This window comes from Priapulus caudatus, unplaced genomic scaffold (assembly GCF_000485595.1).
Source record: "Priapulus caudatus unplaced genomic scaffold, Priapulus_caudatus-5.0.1 Scaffold649, whole genome shotgun sequence".
NCBI classification, from domain to species: Eukaryota; Metazoa; Priapulida; class Priapulimorpha; order Priapulimorphida; family Priapulidae; genus Priapulus; species Priapulus caudatus.
Window position 1 is genome coordinate 60,529 of NW_014577710.1, and position 2,643 is coordinate 63,171.

The 2,643-nt window shown below is 53.5% G+C and overlaps 1 protein-coding gene across 1 annotated transcript in view; it reads right to left on the reverse strand.

Annotated features, from left to right (window-relative positions):
* Window positions 1-1,072: 1,072 nt before the first annotated feature.
* Window positions 1,073-2,643, reverse strand: part of LOC106812443 (noggin-2-like) — a 14,347-nt gene continuing 12,776 nt past the window's right edge. The window contains exon 2 of the mRNA XM_014816328.1: window positions 1,073-2,404. Coding sequence (XP_014671814.1) covers window positions 1,673-2,404 — 732 coding nt within the window. The 3' untranslated portion in view covers window positions 1,073-1,672. The remainder of the gene's footprint in view (window positions 2,405-2,643) is intronic.

Here is a 2,643-nt window from a genome sequence, read left to right on the forward strand (position 1 = left end):
GAGCTGAGAGCGAGAGAGGAGAGAGAGAGAGAGAGAGAGAGAGAGAAGAGAGAGAGAGAGAGAGAGGCGGACGAGAGAGCGAGAGTAAGAGAGAAGAGAGAGCAAAGCAGAGACAGCGACCATATAATATTGATAGATTAGATGAGAGCGGGATAGACGAAAGTAAAGTGTTATGTATTGGCTAATCATCATAGGTATTAGTAGAATAGAAGAAGAGCTCATATCAGGCGTGGTCGCCATTGTCGCTCACAGCATCACTCTTCATAATTTCTACCTGCTCGACATCATCTACTTTCACAATTTCTAAATCTCACGAGCAAACTTTCCCCTTCTATCGCTCCTGCTCCTCTCTCTCCTCTCCCTCCTCTCTCTCTCTCTCTCCCTCTCTATCTTTCTCTCTCTGTGTCTCTCTATGTCTCTGTTCCACTTAGCTCATCTACTCGCCGCCCGTAGTCTAGTAGCCGCCGTCGTTAGAGCTGTGCCGCCGCGGTCTGGTGTGACATCCACGCTGACCTGACGAGAACGTCCAAACACACACGTCCGACGCGCGCGCGCGCCGGCCCGTCATGTGCGCGGATGCACACATACGCACACAAGAGATTTCATTGATGAAACTGCGTGCGAGCCGATAGAAAAATCGAGCAGCGAGCCGTTTTTCGCTGCTAGTTTGGCGGCGGGGAATTTTTGCGCACAGGCCGCGCGTTGTTGTCGGTGTCAGTGATGGCAGCGGGATCAGGGATCCGCCCCGTTATATCGCCAATACAGGCGCCGTGCTGTGTACACGCGCGTACACATGCATGCACGCACGCGCGCACGCGACCTGTTCTAAACACACATACAGATACACAGGCACATACACACACACACACACAACACACAACACACACACACACACAACACCGACACACACACCACACATACACACATACACACACACACACACACACAACACATCACCACTGCGCGCGCACACACACTATTTCTTCTCATTATTTCGCTGCACCACAACACACAATGTCGTCACGCGCGCGCCACACACACACTATTTCTTCTCTATTTCGCTCACACACACACACACACACACACACACACACACACACACACACACACACACACACACACACACGGGCAGGGACGCACGAACATGCACCCGCACAGAAACATCCATATATACCTACACGTACGCACACAGGGCTAAACTCTGATGAACTTCTAACAGTATAGTTATCACTATATACAAACAACATATATATATATATATACATTCATAAATATATATAACATATCGGGTAAACTTTAGACAGCTCTCTGACATGATTATACTGTGACAGCCGCAAAGCGTACGACGAGTCATGACGATGACAATAGCTGGGTGGGGAAACATCTCTCTGTAGCTAAGACGTGTTACGCCACATGAGTAAAGTGGTTCACTGAGTCGAATATATTAAGTTACGATATTTTACACGCGCGCCAACAATATTTACACGTGAGTTCTTTCCTCGCTCTTCCTCACTCTTCGTCTTCTTCTTCGTCCATTTGCTCGTTTACTCGTGAGAAACTATCTCGCGTATCTCTGCGCAACCGCGCCCCCTCCCGCGTGGGTCGGGCAGAGGGGGTGATAGGGTGGGCGGTTGAAGTTTTCGGGGGGCGGTTAGCACCAACCACCTGGCTCTCAGCACGAGCATTCACACTTGTTGATGATCGGGTACTGGATGCGTATCCAGGAGCATGGCTGCTTCGGGTTCCATCGCGGACAGTGCCAGCGCAAGATCGTGATGTTCGTCTGCGTGCTCGGCCGGCACGACATGCCCGCCGGCACCGAGCACGAGTACCCGGGCTCGCTGTAACAGCGGCCCTCGCGGATCCAGCGCGGCCAGAAGCGCACGCCCAGGTCCTTCCACTTGTGCACGACGGGGCAGTAGGTGTACGCCCAGAGCCACTGCTGGAACTTACGGCGCGACTTCTCGTTGACGCGCATCTTAAAGTTTCGACCGCCAACGAGCGGTGGCGCGTCGAGCGCCTTGATGTTTCCCGGCATGCCCCGCCCGATCGGACGGCCCTGTTTGTTCTTCTTGTAGCCGAAGTGCAGCGTGCCGTTCGGGTGCAGTATGCTCTCCAGGGGGCGCTTCGCCGACATGTGCTCCTTGTCGTAGGCGCGACCGAGTCGTTTCTTCAGCGTCTTGAAGTCGAGGTCGCGGGAGGAAGGGTCGTACATCTCTCCCGGCGGCTCTTTCAGGTCGACGATGGGCAGGTCGTCGGAGGGGCGTGGTCGCATCTGGCGGGCCATGTCGAGCAGGTGCTGCGTGTTGCGCGCGTCTGCCGTCTGCCGGGCCGGCCACAGGCAGACTGAGCAGACGAGCAGCAGTGTCGCCCTCTGTACTTCAGTCATTGTCAACGACTTCATCTGCAAGAAGATAGAAATGCGTGAGGGGCAATGTTGCAAGTTCGGTAGTCAGTTGGTTTCGTTCGGTTCCACAGTGCTGTAGTAACTTGCGTGTTGGAAATTGAATTTCACCCCTCGACGTTTCTCTCTCTGTGATCTCTCAACTTATCATCCAACTCTCTCTCTCGCTCTCTCGCTCTCTCGCTCTCTCTCTCTCTCTCTCTCTCTCTCTCTCTCTCTCTCTCTCTTTCTCGCGCGAT